This window comes from Aulostomus chinensis, chromosome 2 (genome assembly GCF_037954235.1).
Source record: "Aulostomus chinensis isolate RoL2024-O1b breed Wild chromosome 2, RoL_Achi_v1.0, whole genome shotgun sequence".
Taxonomy (NCBI): Eukaryota; Metazoa; Chordata; class Actinopteri; order Syngnathiformes; family Aulostomidae; genus Aulostomus; species Aulostomus chinensis.
In genome coordinates, this window is record NC_141321.1 from 17,442,180 (window position 1) to 17,468,207 (window position 26,028).

Here is a 26,028-nt window from a genome sequence, read left to right on the forward strand (position 1 = left end):
GAGGGGGGGTGTTCGATCATGCCGGCAAATCATTCAAGTGTGCACATCACTGCATTCAGCAACTTCCTGAAATAATAAAAAATAGACTTTATACAGCTGTGTGTGTGTGTGTGTGTGTGTGTGTGTGTGTGTGTGTGTGTGTGTGTGTGTGTGTGTGTGTGTGTGTGTGTGTCCATCTCCTGAAAATGAGCTGGACCTTCAGTCATTCAGGGCAACTTAGAAGTTGATTTATTTTGGGGGTTCTGTTTTGTTTTTTCTTTTGCTTTTATATATGTATATGTGTGATGCTAGAACATTTATGTCCCACTGTAGGCAGATACTTTTTTTTTTTTTACACATGTACAAAGCCTTGATTTAGTTCTCTGCAGCCTCGTTTGGGCAGCAAATCAAAAAGGCTTGCTTTTCCCTTGGAATCCACTCATAAGACATATTTATGCATTTCTAAGTAATTTTGTGTTGTGATTAGTTTGTTTTCATTCAGCAGCAAGCCACACAAATGTTACTGATGCTGTGGTGATATTGGATTTGGGGGTGAGGGAGCAGGGGAGGGAGGGTGGGAGGGTGGGCGGTGGGGGGGGGGGGCATAAGCCAAGAAAGGGGACAGACAGAGAGGCTTAATAGGCTGTGGAGTGATTTGTAGTCTGTGCCACAATAGAAATAATGTATCATCTGTATGAGGACGTGGATATGAGGCTGGAGGACTGTGTCTGCCTGATGATTACAATAAAGGTTATTGTCATCACAGGAGGGATGATATTAACACCTCACGCCAGCACCTGATTATATTAAAAGGCCTTGCTTTACCTGTTTACCAGTCATCGCCACCGTTCTCCAGCCCGCCCCTCACTGTTTGACGTCATCCAACCTCATACAACACGTTTCTCGTGTCTTCTAGAGGAGGGGATGCGGCTCCACTTTGATCAAAATCGCCTTGTCGTCTTCCTTTATCCCCAGTGAAAATGACATTTTCACCAAATGTCATTTCCCCTATGTTACGCAGTTCCTGTCTTGCACGAGGAGGTCTAATTCTGACTGAGCGGAGCTTTTAGCAGTTCGAACTGTCAGCATCAGGCTGCATTTGGCAACAGAACCCTTGAAAGGTTATACAAGTGTGTCGTGTTGTCAGCTCCTGTGGTTGATTCTGCTCTCAAACAGGTGAAAGGTTGTAAGGAGAGAACTGCATTTGATATGTTTTTGCTTCTAAATGTACAATTATAAAAGATTCTATCATCTCAGACAGTGTGAATCCAGTGCTAGGGAGAAATCTCTGATGAAATAGCAGTTAAAAGAACGACTCCTGGTGGCGTTATGATGTGCCAACACTCTCATGCTGCTGGGACCCTCAATCAGAGGCACTTCTCTTTTCTTTCTCTCTTTTCTTTCTCTCTTTTTTTTGGCCTCACACATTATTCTGATTTCATTGAGAAATCCAGCCCCAAAAGCCTCAGACACATGCAAGCCAAAAGGCTCGAAACGCCACCTTCAGTTGTGCTGCATTTGCAGAAAGAGAGAGCGAGAGAGACCATGTTGTTTTTGCTGTTCTAATGAGATGGCAAGTGATTTATTTATGAATTACTTGTTTGGAACAGCCCCCTTGTGCAGTGTGCATTTTTTTATCCTCTTTGGAGTCATGTCGCTCAGTGATTGCTGATGCAACTCTTTGTCATCCAGAGTTTGCCCTCACCTCCTGTGAGCCTTCGGGGAGGGCTATATCTATCTTGGCATGTCCCCGGGTGTGTTGGAGGTGGGAGTGACTCATTAAGCAGGTGTGAGCATCCACTCCCATACTGCTACATGCCAAACAAGAGCTCTCCAGCCCATAAGCTCGTGCAGGGAAGAATCATGATGGCAATACAGCAAACACATCACAATAAATCTTTGCACTGGACCGGGGCCAAGTCACAAGGATAACGAGCTGCTGTTTCCCCATTACACCCACTCCTGTATTCATCAGAGGTGGAGTTTCCAAACGTTCATCACCCATTGAAAGGTTCTGGCTCCACTTGATTTGAATTCCTCCTCATAAAGGGAGTGAATTGTTCCCAGTTTTGTGCCCTGACGAAGGGAAACAGAGTATCAAGAAGCAAAAGGTGTCTCATTCTCTGTGTACATAATTTAAATGTGTTTGTTTAGCTGACATTTGGTAAGAATAACCCGTGAAAGCTGGTTACTACACTGCAGAGCACTTGCAGGGGAGTCATCCATCTGTTGTGGGGAAGGCTCACTTTAAAAGCAAATAGGAGCGGAGTTGTTGTTCGCTAAGTTCTTATCTTTGTGCATTGAACACCACTAAGATGATTGAAGGGAGCTATTCTGAGGTGATATTCAGGGGTTTAATTATAATGGTGTGTGACTCATAATATGCAGCACATCAGTAGAGAAGATTACAGGATCTTGGTGCATATCAAAGACGACTAAAACGGGTTAAACGCGGGGTGAAACAACGTTCACACACAGAAGCGCAAGCATCGTATTTTAATTTCATCATAATGCGCGCACCAGATGGAGAGACGCATGTTAATTCTACTCAAACAGGCCATCCGTAAATGGCACGCGGTGTATCACGACTTGACGCGCTGTTACGCAAAACCCTCAAAAATATGCCATCTTTTTTTGGCCTCGCTGAGCAAAATACGGAAGCGGAGATGCTTCTCATGTCGTTGTAGTGCGGATGCAGCACTGCATGGTAGGCGCACCGACAAACCCACAAAAAATTATATATATATATATATATATATATATATATATAGCATGCGTGCATGGTGTGCTTCTATATATATATATATATATATATATATATATATATATATATATATATATATATATATATATATATATATATATATATATATATATATATATAGAAGCACACCATGCACGCATGCTGAAAGCGCATTAATTGTTCCGCCTCGGGGCTGTTTGAGCAGGAGTTTGGTGGCGACCAGTCAGCCAGCGGCAGGTCACATGTTGCCGCGTCACTGTGTAGTAAAGTTACTGTAGTTGCAAAGGCTCCTCATTTCTGCTCCAGAGGTCCGTCATCCCGTGGTGCTGCATGCGGCTGCGTTTCACCATGCGTCAACTTGAGTTTCACACGATGTCCGGAGGAGCCGCGCAGCCATGGGAGAGCATTACTTCAGCCGTGCAATTTCCACCATCAATAATTTAATCTATTTGCTTCAAACCTGAAGAGATATCCCGAAGCTTGCCGGGAGAGTAGAGAAAATATCGCTTAAGTCAAATACTCCGGGAGTTGTCCAGAACATCCCAGATGACTCTGTCCTGTTGAGTGGTCTGTTTTACGACTGGGCAGTAAAAGGTAGGAGACGTTTAATTCTTCTCCACAACTTTTTTTTTAAACATGTATATCATTTTCTACGCACTTTCGCTTCTTTTGCTGCTGCGTGAGTTAAATTATAGAAGTGTGTGCGTGTGTGTGCGCGTGTCTAAAAGTAGCTCGATCAAGTCCAGTTCCCCTGCGAACAGAGAGGTGATCTGCGTGTAACCTTATACTGTCGTTCATTAATAAAAGACGCAGTTATTATGTTGATTGGGTTTCAACAGCAGAGCAAAGGCTCGGTAGATGTAATCTGGAGAGAGAGAGAGAGGGAGAGGGAGAGAGAGAGAGAAGACTGTGGTTTCATTATAATTAGAGAAACGAAGCAATGTGACTGCTTATTATTTCTTTCAAAAGTGTAAACAGTCCATTGTGTTGAAGCATTAAAGTTTAAACGTGATATCTTTGCTCATAAATGTCTCAATGAACCCTCAGTTCATAGTTTATTCATTATCGAATCTTCCTCCACTCGAACAAACAAGAAAAGTCCAGACAGTTTCGTTTTTTGTTTTTTTGTTTTTTTTTAGAGGGGAACAAACTTTAATGAACTCATTAAGACTTTATAGGAAACCTGAGACCAAAACGCCCAGCGTCCCAGCTTGCTCTACTTCTAGGTGTTGTGTTCTTGCTTTGAATAACTTCAAATTACAGGCCAGAAGGAGCCGAGATTAAAACAAAATCCATTTGACAGGAAACTGGTTCGTGTATGTAAGATTCATGTGCAAATATCCGCTCCAGTAATCTGGCAGAGGTTCCCCACAATGCTGAAGAGTTGAGCTTTCCAAAAAAATGCTAATTACGCCTAAGTATTTGTTTATTTTGTTTGACTGGCTTTCATAAAAGGGATCTTTTCAGACAGTTAAGCACAAAACACTATCTATCTATCTATCTCTCTCTCTCTCTCTCTCTCTCTCTATCTATCTATCTTTCTATCTATCATCTATCTATCTCTCTCTCTCTCTCTCTCTATCTATCTATCATCTATCTATCTATCTATATCTCTCTCTCTCTATCTCTCTCTCTCTCTATCTATCTGTCTATCTATCTATCTATCTCTCTCTCTATCTATCTATCTTTCTATCTATCATCTATCTATCTATCTATCATCTATCTATCTATCTATCTATCTCTCTATCTATCTATCTATCTCTCTATCTATCTATCTATCTATCTATCTATCTATCTATCATCTATCTATCTATCTATCTATCTCTCTATCTATCTATCTATCTATCTATCTATCTATCATCTATCTATCTATCATCTATCTATCTATCTATCTATCTAGCTGTGTCTAGTTTCTCAGGAGAGTGAGATCTCAGCATTTCACGGTCTCAGGCGCCATCTAGTGTATAAAGTTGGGAACTACAGCTTTTATGTGACGGTCTTGTGGCACTATCGCAGGTTTGGAGGTTATGGTTTGACGTTAATTTACAATACTTCAGAACTTTTCCAACAAATCTCATGTAGCCGTGGACACAGCCGGAGGAATGTGGGAGAGCTTCCTTGTACAATTAAGGATGGCTGCCGAGCCCCAGAGGACATGTCTTAATTGCCTACTTTTGCACACCAGCGTGGGAGGGAAGCATTCACTCATTTGGGTAGCACAGATCACTCAGCAGCTATTTGAAAGGCTGGCTTTCCTTGGCAGTGGCCGGGGTTGGTCTGGAGGCCAGGTATAATCCCTTAGTGATGCTCATCTATTACTAAACGTGCTCTGAAACTGTCAGATTGAAAACAGATCTCAAGGAAGCAGGCGTCCACATGTGTCAGCCATTACTGCTGACAACTCTAATTGCTTTTTTAAAGTGCTGCACACAAGGGGTCTTCAACACCATACATCTTTTTTTTCTGTTTTTAGAGCTGAACATTGGTGCGCGCTTCATGCTGGACGTGACCAAACGTGTTGCTATGTAAATAGCTCAAGTCAACATGGTTGTTAAGGAACTGAAAAAAGACGGGTGCCCACGAGGGAGCCGTGGTACAGGCGAACAAATGTTGCTATTTCTATTCAAATGTAGTGGGCATATTTTTCAGATTTCATATATGCTGTTCATACAGATGCTGAAGCAAGGGAGCGTGACAGTGTACGGCCAAGCCAGCCTTGTTCAACCTTTAGAGAATCTTTTCAGCATTTGTCAAAGGGGGCATTTATCACTTTAATCCCCACCTGGCGCAAAGACTAATTGTTCTGCTAAGTTACATATCCCTGCCTCTAAACGCAGGTGAACAGGTGGTCATCTAGAGACGTCAAACAGTCCGTGCGCTCACCTGCTCCTATTGTTCCTCTGGCCCTACGTGTGTTGCCATGAATAAAAGCGTGTTTGAGCAGCGGTTATTGCAGGCTTCATGTCCCTGCACTCTCCATTATTAGCTCAGCACTCAGCTTTGAAGTGATTTACATTTTTGGCCATAAGCAAACACACGCTGCCACTCACAGTAGTGATTTGATGACATATCATCTGACTGTACTAGAAGATTTGATTTGATTTGAAACTGATATCTGAATTCAGGTGCATCTAATGAAACTCCGGTGGAGAAGCTACGTCAAACAGCACTTCCTCTCTTGCTTTATTATTCATGCTCATTGTGTTAACGCACAAAGCCACCTTTTTTGTCTTCACTGTGAAATCCGGCGGCGCACAAACGCACATAACAATCATCCTCTGCTGGCAACATAAACCAATCAGTTGTCACATTTAGCCTTTAGTAGATATAAGCCAGAGATCCTCCACCAGTCCCATAGCAATTAAATGATTCATTGGCTTTATTGCATTTTAACAGGATGTTTATTGAGAACATAAGCCATATTGATTGTCCTGAAGGAAGCAGGAAATCACAGAGATAGAAATAAAATCATTGGTTGTTCCGGGTGTGAGGATACTCGGGGGAATGGCATGCAATTGCTCACTGTTGAGTGGCATTACCCCCAGCAACTTCCTCCCCTCCATTGTCTCCCCTATGGAGACCTGGAAGAGACGTCATCTGTGGTTGTTATGCTGCGAAATGACGCTGGCACTCTCTCCACCCCCTGCTACTGCAATATTACCCCTGTGGTCTGTTACGGAAGATGCAGCACTTCGTCTGCACCATTTCCAGCATGAAGTTTGACGCCTAACAGTAATCAGCCCTCTCCCTTCATTTCCGTCACGTGGAAGTGGAACCATTTGTGCGCAGTGCTGATAATAATATCAAGCCTAAATGCATCCTACACATAAAGCTCGTGACTGGCTTCCATCCCGTAAACCTACGTGGTTTTCTGTGCTGGGAAGCCTCACAGAGAAATCTTGATGCAGTACGGAGGGGGTTCGTGTGCTTGACTCAGCCTGTACTTAATGAATCATTATCATTCCTTGCTTTGTCCTTGTTTTTAGCTTGTAGGAGGAAAAATACCTCCATCTCCCTGCAAACACATACAAGCCAGCCCCTCCCCATGCCCTCCCTCTAACACACACACTCACACACTCTGGAGAAGCACGTCACAGAGCTCGGGGAATGAGTGGCTCATTAAGAAGAAGGATGTGATATTCTGAATAGAGACTGTGAGACTCCCAGCACATCTATTTTTAGACCAGATATCTCTATGGCAGTCATCGTGGCGTTGGTTAATTGCAGCCCCAGATACCAATTAAGAATGAATCAAATGCTTTTAAGGTGGGGTTTTGCTCCTCCTTCCTGTAAAAGTCCTCGTGTCCACTCTGAGTAGAGGCAGGAGTGTGTTTGCTCAGCGTGTTTTCCTGTATCAGGCTGGGACATGCAGAGTGCAGTCGGAGCCTCGGCCAGGCTATTTTTAAATGAGCCCCTGTGGAAAGCAAGATCTAGATTTTCTTTTCATTATGGTTGCTTTTGTATCTCTGGTGGTTGGATGTCCACCAGTGCATTGATTGGTTGGGAATCTTAGAGCTCCGCAAAGGTAAGGGATGCATTACTCAGGCAATTTGCTGATTAAGGGTGTATGTATGTGACTCTTCTTTTTTTTTTTTTCCTCCCTGGAAGTGCTTGCTTGTCTTGTGATCGGCTCTCCGGAGCCTCTGGATCGCTACTTTACAGTGTGGGAAGGATGACACATCTTTCTGTCATTCAGCTTCCCCCTGACATCCTGTTAGTTCAACCTGCAGTGCTCTCAACGTCCACCTGCCAAAAACAAACAGTGTCCCTCTCAACAAGCTCCTGCCTCCCACTCATGATTAGAAGCTTTAGTATCTGTCGTACAACTTTCTAATAATACTGCAGTGCTGTCAGAGGGGACAAAAACTAGACAGTCAGTCAGTCAGCGCTGTTCATGTTGGAGGTTCCCTGAGAGTCAGCTGACATAATCAACTTTATAATAACAAAAAACAAAAACAAAAAGGGGAATAAAAAAACAGACTTTTTAAATTAGGTGGGGTAATTATTCACATTTATTTGCCGATGTAGCCACATGCATGCCAGCAGGGGTTTGAATCAGAGAAATCACAGTATTTTGCTGACAGTAAAGATCGTATCATGGTGCAGCGATCCTGACATGCATTGCAAGACAATTCACCTAAGACTCATCATGCTATCTGCATACCTGATGGAAAAATACCCCTGACAAAAGCAGGAATTATGGATTGTTACTGCATTGTGGTGTCAGTTGAAAAAAACTATTGGGGTGAAAATGATGTCTTTTAAAATGCAGTCAACCTACAGTCAGGACAAAAAAGGCAAATTTCAGCTGCTGTAACAAAAATATCAATTTGGCAACAGTGAGTCAATATTGTACCATGATTTATTGCAATATTAATATTTCACCCCCCCCCCCCATCCACTTGCCAATCAAGCCATTAAGCATTGGATGAATATAGAGGGAAGCATGAGCCCTCTCAATGCTGATTCAGCATGTTTGGTTGTTACAAATGGCAACACAACAGTTGAGCAGCTCCTAAACAATATTTATCCTCTGAGGAGGTAGTGACATCCATTTGTGCAATTTTTATCTTTTGTGATAACAGATCTCTCTGATGCTCTACACAGCTTTTGTGAATTGCTGCCAACAGAAAAAAATCCAAGCCAGACCTCACATAGGAAAAGGATGATCAGAGTTTGCAAACAATTAGAAAACGCTGACGCCAGTATCAGGCTAATAACAGTTAGTTGATTATTCCAAAGGCCTGGCTCTCCTTTGCTCTTGCAGAGCCAGAGTAGAAAGCGTAACTAAGAGGAGAGGCTGACATGGTGCATTATGGATCAAGACTAAGCTCATTGAGAATGCTCTTTGACTAACCACTGTCTTCTCTCTTCCCCCGTCCCTCTTGTTCTCTCTTTCTTTGCACCTCCAGTTCCACCAGGTTAGAAGAGTGATGACCATCCTGTTCCTTACTATGGTTATTTCATACTTCAGTTGCATGAGAGCTGCGCCCCTGAGAGACGCCCCGGGCATGCGGGGCCATCGGACGGAAAGCTACTTGGGCGCTGCTGCGACGGCCGCAAGAGGCCATGGGACTCCACAGAGTGGTGGTGGGCCAGGCCAGCACGGGGAACTGCCCTCACTCACAGACACGTTTGAGCAGGTGATAGAGGAGCTGCTGGAGGTGGAGGGAGAGGCGGCACAGCTGGGACAGGGGGCTGATAAGAGCCAGGGAGGTGGGGGTCCATCCTCTGTGGTCACCACAGAGACCAAGGATGTCGACCTGTACGACTCACGGGTGATGATCAGCAACCAAGTGCCTTTGGAGCCGCCGTTGCTCTTTCTTCTGGAGGAATACAAAAACTATCTGGATGCCGCTAATATGTCCATGAGGGTGCGGCGACACTCCGATCCCTCACGGCGTGGGGAGCTCAGTGTGTGTGACAGTATTAGCCAGTGGGTGACAGCTGTGGATAAAAAGACGGCAATTGACATGTCTGGGCAGACAGTTACCGTCATGGAAAAGGTCCCTGTCCCCAATGGCCAACTGAAGCAATACTTTTATGAGACCAAATGCAACCCCATGGGGTACACAAAGGAGGGCTGCAGAGGAATAGACAAGCGGCATTATAATTCCCAATGCAGGACAACCCAGTCCTACGTGCGAGCACTTACCATGGATAGCAAAAAGAAGATCGGCTGGCGGTTTATAAGGATAGACACTTCATGTGTATGCACATTGACCATTAAAAGAGGGAGATAGTGTATAAAATGTATAGATTTTATTGAAGAGTTTAAAAAAGAGAATAAAGAGAAAATATCTATTTGTATATATACATAACAGGGTAAATTATTCCGTCAAATGAAAATTTTATGGACTGCATGTAAAAAAAGATGAAGTTTATACAGTAAAAGTGATACTACAGTCTATTTATTGAACATATTCATGACCTTGTAAACAATTAAAAAAAATCTGATCAGTCATTTGCGCCCAGTTTAAATTACTATATCACATTCCTCAAGACATTGTGATTTGTTTACATTGCCAAGAATTACAAAATGAAAGAAAGCAAGAGGACAGTTCCATCTTCAAAAGCTTGCATGCTGCTTCAATTGTGAATTGAGAAATTCTACACTGACAAAAAAGGAGACGATGCTGACCAAAAAACATTCCGTTTACATATTCAGCAGAAAACAATTTTCCTCTCAAGTAATTTATCTGTTTACTGTTCTAAACTTCTCAAGGTATAATGTTGGAATTACATACTATGTCAAGGTGCTGTTGTCAAAGCTTTGCTGTTTATTTTTTTATCCCGCCAGAGGAAGATATATATAAAAAAACAAAGTATATATATATATATATATATATATATATATATATATATATATATATATATATATATATATATATATCATTGACATGTTTCTGGGTTAATATTATTCATTTTGTATGTTGTGAAGTTGTTTGCAATATTAAACTGAAATATTTGAAGAAATAAAAATGACTATAGGCAACTGAAAAACAAAATCAATGTCGATAAAGTTTCAACAATCTAAACTTTATTATACAGACAGGAAGGACAAAAGGCAGGCAGGCACACACATACACACACACCAGCATGTGCACAAAGCTGCCATGTTTTTAAAATGTTCAACAACAAAAAAAACTACTAAAACCATGAATGACTAGAATGTTCCGTCACATCTTCACAGCCTGCTAGAGTCTGCTACATGACAGTCAAATTATTCTAAACTTTGCATCTCTGGAGATTATTCTGTGTTATTTTTGGAGTGAGGAAGTAGGAAAAAACACAAATGTATATCATTTTATACACAGGTGTTCACACATAAATTCTTAAGATTCACTCCAGCTTCACATGTGATATTTCACAACCACAGGACAAGCGCCTGCACATACAAGTGTAGACTAGTACACATGCCTGACAGCGACGCATTCACCCACCCATACATTTGTGTACATTGTATTCAGTTTTAACAGGGAATGGTAATCCCATCAACAAAGGAATAATCATCAGGTCTTTTATGGAGCTGCACTCTCACTGTAAGCTGAAGGAAGTCTGGCATCTGAGGTAAAAGGCTGCTGCAGTTTCATAGTAACGTCCCCTGCAGCAGATTACTTCTCAATATAGAGAGAAACCACTGTAGTCCAAGGTTGTATTTGCATAAAAATAAAATCAGCCTTCTTTCCTTTACACGTAAAACCATAAAATACATTCAAACTGACCATTAAACAACATTTAAAAAGAAAAGAATGATCACAAAGACTCATCGGAGTCTTCATTTGGTCTGACACCAAGTTGGAATGCCTCACTTTACTTCGTCTACCTCAAGGTAAGTGTAACTTCTGAAGCGGAGTGGATCTGGTATTTTCAGATCCAGAAAACAAGTTGGTGAACTGATAAAACTTCTTCCTGGATAGAGACGAGAATCCTCGCTTTATTCACCATTTTTCCTGGATCCCCCAGAGGAGCTGGATGAAGACTCCGTGAGTTGCTTTTATTATACAGAAGTCAAGACAGTTGAGACCATCTATGCCACCTCTGTGAAAGAAAATATAAAATCTCAATCTATGTCTCGCAAACAACGTTTGATCATGAATGTCCAGCTACGGCTTTACTGACACTCACACATCACCGATAGAGAACAAGGAGTCAGATTTTTATTTGTGCATTTTTCAAAATGGCGATGAAGCTGCTCCTTTAATCACAAGCAGGAGTCTGGAGCTATTTCTGTTCGACATAGTTTAACAAATACAGAGCTGCCAATCACACATGAAGAGGTAACGTGAGTCTCCAGTAGGCAGCTGTCTTCCAGCTGTGACAGGGTGAGGTCTTTATTGTCTTTTGGGACCGTAAATCACACAATTCCATCAATCGTCTAGTCTTGTGTTTTTCTCAGAATCAGAGCTGTGACTGGAACAACAATGTTTAAAAACAACTCAGTATTCGCACGCAAATAGTCAGCCTTTCACTCCTGCTTCACTCCTCTTGTGTTTTACCTTCAAGACTGTCCATTCTGGCCACACCCACTGGATGATGTCACAGCAGATGTAATCCAGACTGATGTCAGAGACTGGGGTGTGATCAAACGTGCTTGAAGGTCTTTAACCTTGAAAGAGTGATGTAGTAGAGCAGTGGGGTCAGCAAATGCCTCAGAAGTTTCTGGTCCCTAGTTATCGATACACAGGATGTAATACAAGAATTCCTTGAAACGTGATCATCCAGAGGCTCACTGACTGCATATATAGTGATGAATGGCAACTCACTCATCACTTCTCTGCTGGATTTTGGTGAGCTGAAGCCATGCAACCCCTGTCTACCTCTCCATTAAACAAAAAATGAAGGGTAAAGGTCGGGAAGGGATCCAAGTAACAAGAGAGAGTGCAGGGTCAGAATCTGCCGCTCCCAACATACCAGCAGGAAGAAATCTATGACTCTGTCCGTGGTGCTGAAGTCGCAGGCCTGCCCTCTCAGTTAAGTCTTGACACTTACATGAACTCCACATTCCTTACAATGAACTTTGGCCCCCACAGTCTGTTACATTATATGTGGTGAGTTGTGGTGCCTTCATTATCTACGTGATAAAAAGTTACGCGAAGTCATGGAAGAGCAAGAGGATCACGGAGACACATGCTGACCCCCAATATTTCCTGAACATTTCCATGATCTTTCTGTCTGTGCAAGACATAACTACATACAATGGTGACATGAGTTTATACTGAGTTAATTCATAATAAGACATGAGAACATCCCATCTGAATAAACCCATTGAATAAAATTTAAATGTGGTTGTTAAGGTGTATGGTTAAGGTGGTGGTTAGCTGTGTGTGTGTGTGTGTGTGTGTGTGTGTGTGTGTGTGTGTGTGTGTGTGTGAGTCCACTGAAAAAAAATCTAAGTTTTAAACTAGAATCAGCTCAAAGAGGAAAAGAAGCACATAAATGTTTGAAGAAGAATTTGCCATAATAAGTTTGTTTTCCTCAACCCGTAACATTTTGATTCTTTTCACCACTTCTCACCACTTACTTATTTTTGAGTTTATTAGTTGATTTCGGAATTACTTTAATGACAATTATTTAAAACCATCCGTCCAAATGTGGCGAGGGGAACATTTCAAAGGACACAATGTTATTCGATTCGTCATCCACTATGACGAGGAGTCCCTGAACACACCATGACACTGGCAGCTAGCCTAGCCGGCTAACTTGGCTAATCTGATTTATCGTTTCAGTTAAGCTCACAGAACGTTAGCAAGGATTACTTAATTTGGTTTTCCATATCTGTTTTTTGGCGTTTTATATATCTGAAATCGAACAAACGCGCATTTTCACAATGGCATCGCTTGGTGAGCCTGTGCGGTTGGAGAGAGGTAAGGTTAATTGGTGGCTAGTGTTAGCTTAAAAACATTTGTTGTGATTCAACGGAGACATCAAGCTACAATAGCTAGCGCTAGCCAAATGCAGATAGTTTTTTATCTTTAAATGGAACAATTTTTCGATGAGTTATCCAGTATGTAATAGTGCTTTGTAGACAGAAAATGTGTACTGTCACAATTTCTTATAAATGATACTGGTATAGCAATAAACGCCGTCATAGTTCGAAAGTTAATGTTGTTTGAGTTCGAGCATTAGCTAACAAGCTAACAACAGAGCGTAATCGGCTAAACTGACGGTAGCTTGCTTGTTAAAAGGGCAGTGACCACGTAAAGTTCAGTACACTGCTTTCCTCATAACTAAAAGTGTGGATGGAGGGATGGAATTTAAACTTTTTTTTGTCTCAAGACGCACCCTCTAAACATTAAACCAGGCTAGCAGCGAAAATGAATTCATTAGCTGCCGTTGGGCCTGCTAACGTTGCACCGTGGGTGTGTTAGAATAGAAACTGCAGAATATAAGTGAACAGGACACCTCATATATAAACTCGTGGAAGGGTGATATGATGCCTAATTATCTGAGAGGGATTTAAAACTACTACGCTGAAGATACATTTAATTTCCTCAGTTGAGCTGCAGTTAGAAGTTGGTAATCGTGATTCAAGGGAGACACGGAAGGATAATTGAATCTAAAGACTGTCACGAAGCGCACACAAGACACCGTTTGGACTCCTCTGAGTTTAGTGGGGATTGTTAGTTTCCCTGGTAATAATTAACAAATAAACTGATGTGACTTTTGGTCTGTAGACCGGGGCGTAGCTGCAGCTTCCTCTACGACCCAGGTTGCCATGTCAGTAATATTTCGATATTCGTGAAGCCCCGGATTACAAATCATACTAAGTTATTTATCCATCCATCCATCCATTTTCTTCCGCTTATCCTGTTAAGGGTCATGCTATTTATATTGACAGCATTGTTGATAAAATATTATTAAATTATTTTTTACCATAGAAAATAATGATTTACTAACTTTGTTAGCTGCAGTGGTGGCACATAATATCGATGTAATCGATCAATAAACCCAGATGATAATACAGGACGCCTTAACTGTTCCTCACGATATGGCTCTAGAATTTTGAAACTTTTGACTTTTACCAGTCTCATCCTTGCTGGTGGTGCATGTGTTCTTCTTGACAGATATTAACCGTGCTATTGAACTGCTTGATAAGCTCCAGAGGACGGGGGAGGTTCCTCCTCAGAAGCTGCAGGCATTGCAGCGGGTCTTGCAGAGTGAATTCTGTAATGCTGTCAGAGAAGTGAGGCACTTTTTAATCACTAAGTTCACCTTTCCCCTCTGGCTGTTGTTACTTGATTACTTTGCTTCTTTCTGGATGTTCTGACTGTTGCTTGGATGTAATTAAATAGTGGCTAACTCTATTTCTTCAGGTGTATGAGCATGTGTATGAGACAGTGGATATCAACAGCACTCCAGAGGTCCGAGCCAATGCCACAGCAAAGGTACATTAAAATCAGTGACTTGTGTTTTACACACTTATTTTCCTAATTTTTTTAAAATCTCAGACCGTTGTTTCTTTCGACTCCGGCACGTTAACTTCAACCAGCAATGAAGACCACTTTGACACACTTTGACTGTTTAATTTCCAGGCTACTGTGGCAGCTTTTGCAGCAAGTGAGGGACACTCACATCCACGTGTTGTTGAACTGCCAAAAACAGAAGAAGGCCTGGGTTTCAATATAATGGGTGGAAAGGAGCAAAACTCTCCTATTTACATCTCCCGGATCATCCCAGGTGGCATCGCTGACCGACACGGTGGTCTGAAGAGAGGTGATCAGCTCCTCTCTGTTAATGGAGTGGTAGGTTCAATTCTCTCTCCTAAGTTTGATGCTTTGTCTATGAAGAACGTATCAGTCTTTTGACACGTGGGCTATGATATCAAGTGTGATGACCTAGTTAAGGTGCTATTTTGTGTATTTTTTTCAAACAAAAATTTTAATTTATATATTAAGCATTTTTCAAGGTAAATGTGTCAAAGGGCTTCATAGGAAAAATCTTCAGTGCATTGCAACAATCAAGGTAAAAATACATCTCAAAAAGGGTTTCAAGTAAATCCTTAGATGTTATAAGATGTTGTACTTTATTCTAAACTCCACTGGCAGCCAAGGGAGAGTTGCCAGCTGCAGTAATGTGCTCTCTACGCTTCCTGCCATTATGACATTTGGCAGCAGCATTTTGAACCATTTGAATATGAGCTACAGCTGCTTGACTGAAGCGGGTCGATGCAATGCTGCCTCTAGTATGAATCTGTGACGCGAGCTGGTGTGGTAGACAGAAGGGGGCAAGGTGGGGCTGTATCTGTATGTGTGAGGTGAGGATTGAAGTCCTGAGAATACTGTCTAAACAACAGCCTGTGCTAGAACAAGGAGCTGCTGAAGGGGCAACCCTGAAGACAGTCCACAAGAACATGGGATCATTCCTGTTGACCTGGGAAAAAAACGGCATACATTTTGGCAAGGATGTGTGTCTTAATGTTCTGTCACTGTAAGACGGCCATAATACCCTTGGTACACAAAGTACTCCTGCTGCAACTTTTGACCCCACTGCCATCACGGTATCTAATTCTTCAATTATTATGCTTTCTACTTTTTCACCTACATGGAGCCCTCCCAGCATCCTCTTTTAAAGCAAGCAATTGTATGTTTTTTTCCAAAGAGAAATCACCAGTAGGCTTCTGTCAAGAGCTGAAGGAAACAACCCTGTCTAATGTTGCAGGGTGCAAGTAATTGAATCTGTCCACTAAGACATTTAAGTCTGTAAAATGAGAATGGTTGGAGTTCATGGAGGTGAAGATGGAGGATAAGTTAGCGGCAGAGTCAGCATTAAGCTTTTAAAGCTAGTTTGAAGAAAGAGACGGAAATTAATTAATACTGACTCCAAGGATCAGAGTTAGAGGATGTTTTACAATTAGAAGAGGTTGTTTGTATCACTGAAGTTTAAAGCAGACATTTTAAATGTGACATCCTTCAAAAGTCACTGCAAAGAACTGCAAACTGCATGCTGCTCTGCTGCAAAGACGACACCGTTGTCTCCAGAAACCAGACAAAAGTCACTCTGTCATCATCTTATTTCACTGTAGCAAGTATCTAAAGCTGATAAACAGTGTTCAGTAAAGACAACCGCCATTGTTGCTGCTCTTTTTCCTTCAGACTGTTAAGAATTCAAGATCAGCTAATAGACAATTATTCATTTGTTCATTCTCAGGTTGCTCTGCAGATATATGGTGGGTTAAACCAGGCTGCTGGAATTATTCTGCAGTTCCGCTCTTAAGATAATGAGCTGATCAGCCACTGTGCTTTTTGATGTTATGCTGACTGGCTGTGTGCCAGATGTTGCTTTTCATCCTAAATGTACACAAACTCTGACTGTATTAAAGCATGTGTCACTGGGATAAAACTGTACATGGCTGTGTGTCTTTCCAGAGTGTGGAAGGTGAACACCATGAGAAAGCGGTGGAACTCCTCAAAGCAGCTCAGGGCACAGTCAAGTTGGTAGTAAGGTACACCCCCAAAGTCCTTGAGGAAATGGAGTCCCGCTTTGAGAAAATGAGGTCGGCGAAGCGTCGGCAACAGAACAGCTATCCCCAGTAGGATTTCCCCGTGTTGATGCCCATCTCCTCTGCCTCTCCTATTCCTCTAGCCTTCTGGCCATCTGTTCCAGTCTCGCTCTCTCTCTCTTTCTCTCTCTGTCTCTCTCTCTCTCACTTTTTCTCTCTCTCTTGTCTATTCCTAACGAACCTACACACGTCGAGTTTTAGTTTACACTCACACATACTGAATGTTGTGCTTCTTCTACACTTCTCTGCACCATTTTAATATTCACCATTGTTACTCTACTGGACACTACAGCTCTAGGAACACTTAAATGATTGTCAGTGTCGCTCACACCTTGTGCATTATTTTTGAATTGACAATTTGAATGCTACTGTGAGTCCTTAGAGACCACCTACAGACTGAAACGGTAGTGTTTTTAATTCTGTTATCACAGCCACTACCAAGTGCCTCAGGGCAAACATGTCGACGTATTCACTTTTTCACTTTTCTTTTTCTTTATTTTTAATGTTCTGAAGTCAAATATTGGCTCGTCATTTCTTGACACTTTGCAACTGTTACTCTCCAAAACAATTCAAGTTAATGAATGTGTGGAAAACATGCAAATGTGCAAACTGAAATTGCAACTCTGCAGATATTTCTGCTCCAGTGAAACTTTGGTTGGAGGAGTTGATGAAAAATGTGTGTATTTGATTAAAAATGGGACAATTGGAAGGACATTTCAAATCAAAAGTGATGATGTACCTTCTTCTAATTTTCGTGGTGGGGCTTTGCGAGCTCTTCATAAACATTTTTTCACTCTTCAGTTGCTTTCACTTTTCAGAACTTAAACAACACATCTTTTGTTTTTTAGAATTCGTTAGCATGTTTGGCATCCATTCATATGAAAATTATGGAGCAACATTCGTTTAAAAACGAGGATTTTATTTCACGCACTGCCTAATGTGAGCTTCCATTCTCCTTTAGAAGAATGAATTGGGGCACGTACTCTAGGTGGTCATACTCATCAGACTCACTGTAAATCTGTTGCTTTGACATATTCATTTGTGTTTGTTGTCCATTTTTAACAATTTGTCTCTTAAAGGTACGTGCTAAATTCTCTTCATTTGAGCCTTTATAACCTGACCATCATCTTTAACAGGCTTGATAAATTAAAACAGTAAGGATGTACTGAAAATATCTTTAAATAACTTTTATGATAGTGGTGTTGAAAGAATAAGCCCAGATTGTACATTTTCAAATAGTTCAACAGAGCAATAAGTTGTTTTCCAACTTGTGTCATCACAGATTTGTTATTTTTCTTGTATCTCATGTTCCATTAAAGCCAACTATTTAGAGACACTCATGTATGTAGTATACTCCTGTGTGTACAAACACAACACCTCATAGTTCATAGCTAACCGTTAGCTGTTATGCTGATCATGTTCCTTCACTCCTCATGACCTGAAATATTAATGGCAAAAAAAAAAGCTCTCCTACAACAATACCTACATGCAACGTGTCCTGCTTTTCTTTAAATGATGGTTCTGCACAAATGGAAAGAAATCCTGCATTGATTGACACAGAGGTAAATGACACTCCCAAGTAGTTCAGTTGACCTTTAAACATCCCAATAACGAACCTAATTTCACTGACGTGTTCATCATCCTTGTATTGTTTCCATGTTAGATTATCATTGAAGTGTGTGTGTGTGTGTGTGTGTGTGTGTGTGTGTGTGTGTGTGTGTGTGTGTGTGTGTGTTGGTGTGTACTAATGTCCCATGGCAGGATTGATGCTTCAGTAGCTGAGACGAGAATGTAGTACTGACTGATTTAACAGACCCTCTGTAGCTGGTGGATAAGGTACCAGAAACACATGCTAGTATATGTAAGTATTTCTTCAGCGTAGCTTCAGTCTGTCTGGGAAAGTTGTTGTTTGGAACCTTTTTTTAATATTCTGCTGTGTAATGTGATATTACAAATACTATTTGAATAGTTCTCATGGTGGCAGCGTGTTACATGCACATTGAAAATGGAAAGAAGAGAAATATTTAAACTCTTTTACGCTTTATCTTCTTCATTTGAGTCTTCCTCTCACCTGAGGTGACCCGTTGGGCCAGAGCTAACTCCCTACATACGTGTTTGTTCTGTCATGTGTTTCTCTTATTTTACCCACCACCACTAACGGGTGTCCTCCTGTCCATTTGCAGTAGCAGATGTTAACAGAATTTCTCCAATTACTTGATTTAAAATTCTTTTCTTTTTTTTTTTAGCAGAAAATTGATCTTGTGTTTTCCCAAAATATATACCTTTAAGAAAAGATTTTTCCACCACTAAGATATCAAAGAGTTGTATTGCATTGATTAGTCAAAGTTCAGAAAGGTTTGGCTTTTTTTAGACTTCCTGTTGATGGTGATTTTGTCTTAACTTTATATTTGGAACAAAATTTTCCATTTGCTCTCATTGAAATTAAAGCAGTGTAGTTTGTCTGTCCAGGATCACCTCAGAGCCTGCTGGATGTTTAACCCTTTACTCAAGCAAGGAGATGTCGTGGTGAAGTTTGAGTCACTTAGATTTGTCTTTTAATATTGGAAGAATGCAGACAAAGAATATGAACAGATATGATGCTTTACTAATATGAAAAATGATTCATATCAGGACAAAACATGATGGTAAAACACACAATACTGCAAACATCTTAATGCAAATTAATTATCTATGCAAGGTAATTTCTTAAAATTGTGCAAATTTTACAGCAGAATGTTGACCAATTATTCAGTGTAATATGACATGTTCAGTGTACTGGAGTTAGACCGTGTGAGACATTTCCAATGTTTGATACGTCACCATGCTCACATGGAACAACTGACAGTAGCTGCAGTGGGAGTTTCCCTGTTGCTGTCTGATTAATGATTGTCAGAACAATGAGGCAGCAGCGTGTGTGTGTGTGTGTGTGTGTGTGTGTGTGTGTGCGCGCGCGTGTGTTTGAGAGAGCGAGAGGTAGAGGTGGTTGATATTAAAACCATTCCATAGGCTTGTTTATTTATGAGGCAGAAAATGTACCAGAGTTGTTGGGGTGTACATAGAAGTGGAAATATCTTATTGTATAGTTTGTCCCTTAATTGTGTACCACTCATATTAGCATGTCAGATTCACTGCTCTCACACTCACACGCGCGTGCGTTCAGGAAAATAAAAAGAGACTTGTAATTAATATTGCACACTGTCCGCAGAATGTCACCGGCTGTCGTCTGACTTTGTTTGAACATTTTGTGAAGTATCCCCTCAACTTTCTATCCATTTTCTTTGTCTATATATTGGAATGGTCAATAGAGTATTTTTTATAATAGTTTTCATTTGATATTTTTCTCAAATTTTATAAGTAATTTTCCTAAAAAATAAATTCTGGGAATGATTGGTACTTCACTCTCTGGCTGTGGGCCTCGTCTCAGTGAAGCAGCACTCATGTAGGTTAAGCTCAACTACACCAGCGCTCCTTCCTGAGATGGATAGTTTCTTTTTAGTACCAAGACCAAACTTTTGATAATGTTTTCAGATATTTTAGTCGGTGCTTGTTTAGGATGATAACCTTTAGACGGTGTTGTGTTTGTTTTTGTGTTCTCCGGTTTTGTTATGTTATTTATGGCGTTGCATTGATGTGGAATGTAAAATGTTGTGATGTAGAAACTTAATTGGAGTGGAGGCAAAATAAACAGTGCTTCGACTTGTGCTTGAATGTCTTATCCTCTTCTTTTAGATCAAAATAATCATTCCATGGTGGGGAAACGAAACAGATGTAATTGTACATTTTCAACACCACAACCCTGACAGCAATACTCCTTTGTGAATAATAATTTTTCTTTGATATCAATTAAAAAAACATTTGAACATAATGAAAAATTACACTAGGCTGCACGGTGGTAAATGGACTCAATTTTGTAAAGCGCTTTTCTACCTTAGCGGTACTCAAAGCGCTTTACAGTGTCATCTCATTCACCCATTCACACACTGATGGTGGAGGCTGCCATGCAAGGCGCCAACCTGCTCTTCAGGAGCAATTATGGGTTCAGTATCTTGCTCAAGTACACTTTGACATGGTCACCGGGGTCAAGGATCAAACCAGCGACCCTTTGGTTGCTAGACGGCCACTCTACCCCTGAGCCATACTGCCCACGATCCATTTTCTTACCCTTACCCTGTTAAGGGTCACAGGGGGGCTGGAGCCTATCCCAGCAGCCTTCAGGCGAGAGGCGGGGTTCACCCTGGACAGGTCACCAGTCCATCACAGGACCAACACATAGAGACAGACAACCATTCACACTCACAGTCACACCTACAGTCAATTTAGAGTATCAATCAGCCTCGTCCCCTCTTGATGTCTTTGGACTGTGGGAGGAAGCTGGAGTACCAGAGAGAACCCACACAGGGAGAACATGGAGACTCCACACAGAAAGATCTCGGTCCCGAGCCGGGACTCGAATCCTGAACCTTCTCGCAGTGAGGCCACAGTGCTGACCACTGCACCACCGTGCCACTGGCTCTATGACTACTCTGACCTAAAATTAAATGGATTCCTCCTTGGCCCTGACTACACTCCTTAATTAAGTTTGGTAAAAATCTGCAGGACAGTTTTTGTGTAATCTTTCTGACAAACAAACAAACAAACAAACAAACCATAGCAAAAACATGACCCCTCAGTGGAACTTATGTTTCTCAACGTCTCATCATTTATTTCAAATTGTATTTTAAACGTGATTTTCTGTCTTCACTCTTCCTGATAACTGCCCCGCCTGTCAGAAACGTCAGATATCTCATGTTCAGTCGACATCAGGAGCAACATTAGAGCTCAGTTTGATGTAGCGGAAAACGTTTGGCTGTCAGACACCGGAGTTGGATTGACCCGGGAATGGCCTACTGGAACAGTTTGTTCTTCTCTGACTAATCTGACACCCTCTCATGATGATGTGTACGTGTGTTCCTTCCACGTCAGTGTAAAGAACAAAGCTGCATCAGAGATGGAAACCAGAATCTCGGCAGCTCTACTGTAAGTTACACAGTTGGACTTCGAATGATTTTCTGAAATTAGGTCAGATTCCAGTACTTCTCTGAAACTAAGAGTTTCATGATTTAACTCCCCTGCCTCCAACCGCAACATAATAAGATTGGTGAGACTAATTTGTCAAAAAATGGATAGACACATGAACTGTACGTCACCCTTTCACATCTTTACACTTGTGTTAATCATCTGGTTCATATTTTGAAATGGATGTTGTTCCTTAATGAACATGAACAGCTCTGTCATGACGACGGTGCCGAGCAGGGAGCTGAAAGAGTAAAACAAGGCAGTTTAAAAAGAGGAACAAAAAATATGAGTTTGAAGTGGGATGTGTCTATAGTTACTAAAAAAATGTATTGAGGCGGATGTTTACAAAATTGGGATGCAAATTAAGTAGTTTATAGCATATATTTATATATGGTTATACTTCATATTAGATTAAGGAGACTGACAGAGAAGAATATTGAAACGTGGGCTTATAGTTTTAATTCATATAAAATTCAAATTAAAGTGCACAGAAGATGGAAAATTGTAATTGTATTGATAGATGTTAGGATTTTGCATCGGTTCTATTGTGTCATTGGTCAGTGAATTCATATATCCATATGGACTGATGTATCATTACAGCATGGATGAGGAGCTCCACGGATCAGGGCTGGTTGCCTGGAACCAACAGCGATCCATTAGAGCAGGTCGTTCACACTACATCTGCTCACACTGTGGATTTAGGAGGACGGCTCGCTTCGTCGTCTCTGGCAACCAGAAATCAATCACACGCAGCAGCAGGAGCTGAGGATGGAGCAGGAAGCCAGACTGGATTAGACGCCAAATCGGCAGCAGACGAGGAAGGAACCAGTCATGTTAATAACACACACACACACACACATACACACACACACACACACACACACACACACACGCACTTGAATGGCCACAGAACATTTATAGTCTGAGGAAGCAGTCAGTACCTGGCAAGATCAGAAGATATTAGCAGCTGGAAGAGATTTTGCAGGCTATTAAAAATCTTAATTTGAGATGTCTCTGAATTACGGGTTCACATTAACACAAAGCAGATCATCCCAGTGAGGTTGCTTCACGGACTGTCCCAAAGCCGTCTCACATGCTGGTATCTACTAGAGCAGCAGAACTGGTAATGACCTAAATGACTGATGGCAGTCTGGGAGAGATTAAACATGTATGAGGACACATGAGCAGCCTGCATGGGATGGGTTCTACAATCTGTTGGGACAGTAATGAGGACGTGACTTTTTTTTGTTTTGTTTTTTGTGCTGTCAAGAGCAAATGTGTGCTTCAAAAAAGGGATAAAAAAATCAGAGTGCACAGAAAGAATGTCATAATTAAAAACAAAAGGCCACAAAATATTTTAAAAAATGAACAGACCTGGAAAAATTTGGACGAACATCAATGACAAAGTGACACTCCTGCCTTCTTCTTGCCTGTCACATTAAAAAAGACAATACTCATTTTAGACCACTAAACAGCAGTAGACTAGCTGTCCGATTTTTCTCCATCCGAAGAAGAAGCGAAGTATTTTCCGGTTTCACTCTCTGACGTAACTTCCTTTCTGACCGTGCTAATCTTGAAGTCAACACGCGTTCGCCTGTCTAGCTCAAGTGAGTCGCTTTTCTAATCTATTTTTGGGCAAATCCATGGGTAAATAAAGACAGTGTTCAGGGAGATACACCGCTACCGTCCACTTATCGCAGTTTTTAAGATAAGTGAGAATGTTTTAATCAAAATCAAGTGGTAGTTGGAATGGTAATGTTGCTAGCGGCTAAATTAGCTCACGGTGCCGTAGAAAACCAGCACATGGTAACGTGAGTGTCCGTTAACTGGACATTTCGCGTTTTTGATGTGTATGAAGGAACGTGACGGGAGACGTAGCCTAGCCAGCTGAAATGCAGACATCCCGTTTAAACCAATCATTTACTGTTGCGTCTTTTAAATACGGTCCAAAGTCAACTGAAAACTGTCGTTCACCGGAGGAAAAAATATCAGTCGCCATTGTTGGAATATTCGAGAAATGCACAACTAAAGTTAAGGATCCTTGCCTTTATCCTGTGGCTGCACATCTTGGCTGGAAATTTAAATGGAGTAATGTTTTGGTATAATGGAAAAATGTAAGCAGATCAGTGACATCTATGTTAATGTTTCCAGCGTCTCAAGAGGTTCTTAAGGCAAACCTCACATGTATCAAAGTCAGCTGTAAACCACCAACAATGAAGGTGTTGGATATTGTCCTCTCCTACTTAAACACGTCTTTGATTTGATCTGATGTTTGTAAGACAACCTAGGAAAATTGAATTATGCTGCATGGTGGAAGCTACAATAGTTAAATACTTGGAAGCCTGAGAGTTAAGTGTGTGGTGTCAGTAGTAAGATACAAGTTTAAGTGAGGTGTTCTTTGTTGTTTTTTTCTGGTAATGTAAAATTGGCCCAAGGTGACCATGCTACCATGTGTAAATCAGTTCAAACCTTTTAATATAGGTACTGTGTTTGTTTGTTTTTTTTTACAGGATGCGTTACGTCGCTGCTTACCTGCTCGCTTCCCTGGGTGGCAATGAGAACCCAGAGGCCAAGGACATCAAGAAGATCCTGGATAGCGTTGGCATTGAGGCCGATGACACTCGCCTTGAGAAGGTACAGTGTCTGGGGTTGTTAGCGGTACTTCCTTGCCAACAGCTTTAATTTGAGCAAAATTCACAAATCTCACCTCTTGCTCATCAGGTCATCTCTGAGCTCAAAGGCAAGAATGTGAACGAGGTGATCGCCACAGGTGAGTGTGTCAGCCATCAATGGGCATGTTTGTGCCAATGTAGGCTTGCCTCTTTTCATTTAACCCCACCAGGTGTGATCTGGCTTGACTTGTATCAGTACAAGAAGCTCTAGGTCACCTTCTCTTTGAAGTTGGATGCTCCCATTTTTAAATTCTTGAGCAACACAGAATTAAGTTAAAAAATGTGTGAATTGTTCTGAAATGTGACCAGCTGAGCAGTCAAAACTGAATTCACCAGTGGTTTCATTGTCAAAGAATAAATTGTGACCAAAACATGCTGTTTCCTGGCAGTTTGATGTTTCTCACTCTAAGACCAACATGGTTTTCTCTCCGAGAATCTTAGACTGTAATGAACAATGAGTGGCATTTGGAACATGATGCCAAACAGCTGAAAGAGCAGTATTAAATACCAGATCAAATGGTTTTAAGGATGTTTCGCCTGTTTGATGCCAGGAAAGTTACCGTAACTAATGAAATCCTGGTGCTGGCCTGACCTCTCTCCTATTTGTGGCTGCCAGGTGTTGATGTTTGCGCTTGAGCTTCATGTCTGCCAATTTGCGTCTCCTCAGGTTACGGTAAGCTGGCCAGTGTGCCAGCAGGTGGTGCTGTCGCTGTTGCCAGCTCTGCAGCTGCCGGCTCAGGCGGAGCTGCGGCCCCTGCTGCAGGTGAGCGTCACAGATTAGCACCTTGTTTGTCTGCATCAGTGACACTTGACACCGGTGATCTTTTTTGGCTTCACCTTGGTTGAATGTGTTGGAGTGTTGCAGTTTAATTTTGTTCTAAGTGGGGGAAGTGCTGTGGAGTCTTTCTGTTCAGATGAGCTCATATTGATACAAAGTGCACAGACAATCGTCTGATTTACTCTTGATATTAAAGATATTGTGTGTGATTTGTTTTTCTTCCAGCTGCTGAGGAGAAGAAGGAAGAGAAGAAGGAGGAGTCTGAGGAGTCTGATGACGACATGGGATTCGGCCTGTTTGACTAAATATTTTCAAATAAAAATTTGTTTAAAAAAATGCTTGTAATGGTGGTCACTATAAAATTCATACATCCAGCACATCAAATCATACTACAACTATAACTCAGAAGCATTCAAACATGGCTTGTGTTCTTATGGCTCCCTTGTGTGTCATAATCAGAGTTGACAGTATTGAACCGATTCAAAAATGTTTCCAGTCGGTATGAGGGCTGGTGTCACTGCTTGACTCTTGAGTTATGCAACATCTGCAAATCTTTAACCAAACCCTCCTGGTTTGGAGTCCTCACATTTGGTTCAATGGGTCCAGTTGGTCCAGTTATATAATTGAGCCCAGTGGTCAATAGATGGTGCTGTTTGTTAACAAAAGGGCTACTGGTGACACTCGACACCTAATTATTGGGATTTTTTTATTTGCTCTCATGATCTAGTAACAATCAAAAGACAGTGTTATTAGATGAAATCGTCCACCAATTTACTGATAAACCTCATTATGTGACTTG

At 41.4% G+C, this 26,028-nt stretch overlaps 3 protein-coding genes and 1 long non-coding RNA gene across 10 annotated transcripts in view; 3 read left to right on the top strand and 1 right to left on the bottom strand.

Moving 5' to 3' along the window:
* Window positions 1–10,023, top strand: part of bdnf (brain-derived neurotrophic factor) — a 32,957-nt gene extending 22,934 nt beyond the window's left edge. For 5 of the 6 annotated variants that reach the window (XM_086194329.1, XM_086194334.1, XM_086194354.1 and 2 more), the window contains one exon: window positions 8,635–10,023. In XM_086194329.1, coding sequence (XP_086050455.1) covers window positions 8,635–9,465 — 831 coding nt within the window. In that variant the 3' untranslated portion in view covers window positions 9,466–10,023. Of the gene's footprint in view, window positions 1–3,013; window positions 3,317–8,634 lie in introns of those variants that run through there. The other variant, XM_086194347.1, reaches the window with a different exon arrangement.
* A 484-nt stretch (window positions 10,024–10,507) lies between these two features.
* Window positions 10,508–14,381, bottom strand: LOC147269259 (uncharacterized). Its single transcript, XR_015109642.1, has 3 exons — window positions 14,248–14,381; window positions 11,722–11,831; window positions 10,508–11,263 (listed from the first exon to the last, which is right to left on the bottom strand). It is a non-coding gene; the product is annotated as an uncharacterized LOC147269259 (long non-coding RNA).
* lin7c (lin-7 homolog C (C. elegans)) lies at window positions 12,871–20,426 on the top strand. Of its 2 annotated transcripts, XM_086181588.1 has the most exons (6): window positions 12,871–13,089; window positions 14,290–14,408; window positions 14,539–14,610; window positions 14,758–14,967; window positions 16,591–16,667; window positions 18,486–20,426. In XM_086181588.1, the coding sequence occupies exons 1-6, from the start codon at window positions 13,053–13,055 to the stop codon at window positions 18,517–18,519; spliced, it is 549 nt and encodes a 182-aa protein (XP_086037714.1). In that variant the 5' UTR covers window positions 12,871–13,052; the 3' UTR covers window positions 18,520–20,426. The 2 variants fall into 2 exon arrangements, with proteins under 2 accessions (XP_086037714.1, XP_086037705.1); XM_086181579.1 differs by having other exon boundaries at window positions 16,591–20,426.
* A 2,816-nt stretch (window positions 20,427–23,242) lies between these two features.
* On the top strand, window positions 23,243–25,582 carry LOC147269261 (large ribosomal subunit protein P2-like). The gene is made up of 5 exons (XM_086194368.1): window positions 23,243–23,386; window positions 24,290–24,413; window positions 24,501–24,549; window positions 25,119–25,214; window positions 25,455–25,582. Exons 2-5 carry the CDS (start codon window positions 24,291–24,293, stop codon window positions 25,532–25,534), a joined length of 348 nt encoding a protein of 115 aa, XP_086050494.1. The 5' UTR covers window positions 23,243–23,386; window position 24,290; the 3' UTR covers window positions 25,535–25,582.
* The last annotated feature ends 446 nt before the right edge of the window (window positions 25,583–26,028 follow it).